Genomic DNA, 1,389 nt, shown 5'->3' with positions numbered 1-1,389 from the left:
CTACTTCAATGGTGACTACTTGGCAGTGGCAGCGTCACTTAATGGAGGCAATGTGCTAGCAACATTTGTGGGCATGGTGGCACGGTGGACAGAAGAGCTAGGTAAGCTATTTCATGGCTAGTTAAAGCTTAAAATTGAGGTTGATCAGCAAGGTAAAAGGAAGCTAAGGCAAAGGAACATGCCTAGAGCTGTTTTGTCATGCCATTTAAGGAACAAAGATGTAACTCTTGGGTCACGCTTTCTAGATCTCTGGAATTTTGAAGCTTATGAACATGCTGGGACAGTTGTGCTTGGACTCTGCATTCACATTGCCTCTGGGCTTTGGGTTTTCTTTTGTTTCAAGAACACAAGTCAATTATTTTTTGCAAGTTGTTTTTAAAAAGGAGAGGTCAGCAAATTTGAGGACAGCCTCTATTTTTGTATGACTGCAGTCCAAAGAGTCCCTTGATTAGATCAGTTGCCTTTTGCTTCATATTTTGCAGCACTCTAATGGATTTTAAGACTCATTCTCATGTAGTATCTTCTAAGTGCTTTAAACAGGATCTTCACAGGGTTTTTTTAATAAGCTCTTGGGTTTTGCAATACAGAATTAAGCTCTGGATTTGTTTTTTTCAGTGGGTACTTGGAGTGAACTTTGCATTTACAAACAATCCAGCCACTGAAACTGAAGTCTAGTATTAGTGCCTTTAAAGATGTTTTGTGTAATGTAGCACAGTATAGGCAAAGAGGAACAGCTGAATTACCAGGAAAGACAGTTTGTGTAACCAGAAAAAGATTTCTGGTGTCACAGGTACTAGATACAATTGGATGGCAGAACTGTGGTTCCTAATTCTATAAAAACAATTACCTCTGGGACACAGAAAAAGGTATACCATATTTTGCTTAACAAGTGGATCAGCACCCCTTTTAAGTCTCCACATGTAAGATGCACTAGACCCCTTTGGATTAGTAACATGGTGTTTCCCATTTGCAGGACTTCAGGTTCAGGAGTCTGACATCTATACGAAGATAATCAGAGCAGCCTTGGCCCAAAGCGACAGCAGGCTCTCAGTCCACCCAACCATATTCGGAGAGAGACACAGTCCTGAGCAGTTGGCATCAGTGACCCATATTGCTGTCTCCGACCTCTCCCTGGGTCACGTAACCAGAGCTCTGTGCCGTGGCATCGTTGAAAACCTCTGCTCCATGTTACCCGTGCAGCGCCTGATGGAGACGGGGGTGAGGAGGATTCTGGGGACTGGGAGTGCCCTTGCCAGGAACGAAGTGCTGAGGCAGGAAGTGGAAAGGATTTTTCCATTCCCTGTGGTTTACGGGAAGGATGTCGATGCTGCTGTGGGGGCTGCCATGGTGATGTTCCACAGAAAATAAAGTCCTTATTTGGAATGGCCT

At 43.8% G+C, this 1,389-nt stretch overlaps 1 protein-coding gene across 1 annotated transcript in view; it reads left to right on the top strand.

Moving 5' to 3' along the window:
- Positions 1 to 1,389, top strand: part of SHPK (sedoheptulokinase) — an 8,757-nt gene extending 7,368 nt beyond the window's left edge. The window contains exons 7-8 of the mRNA XM_010154920.1: positions 1 to 101; positions 974 to 1,389. The exon at positions 1 to 101 is cut by the window's left edge and continues 30 nt beyond it. Coding sequence (XP_010153222.1) covers positions 1 to 101; positions 974 to 1,368 — 496 coding nt within the window. The 3' untranslated portion in view covers positions 1,369 to 1,389. The remainder of the gene's footprint in view (positions 102 to 973) is intronic.

This window comes from Eurypyga helias, unplaced genomic scaffold (genome assembly GCF_000690775.1).
Source record: "Eurypyga helias isolate BGI_N326 unplaced genomic scaffold, ASM69077v1 scaffold20757, whole genome shotgun sequence".
NCBI classification, from domain to species: domain Eukaryota; kingdom Metazoa; phylum Chordata; class Aves; order Eurypygiformes; family Eurypygidae; genus Eurypyga; species Eurypyga helias.
Note: the sequence above shows the minus strand (reverse complement) of the source record. Positions and strands in the feature narration are given on the sequence as shown.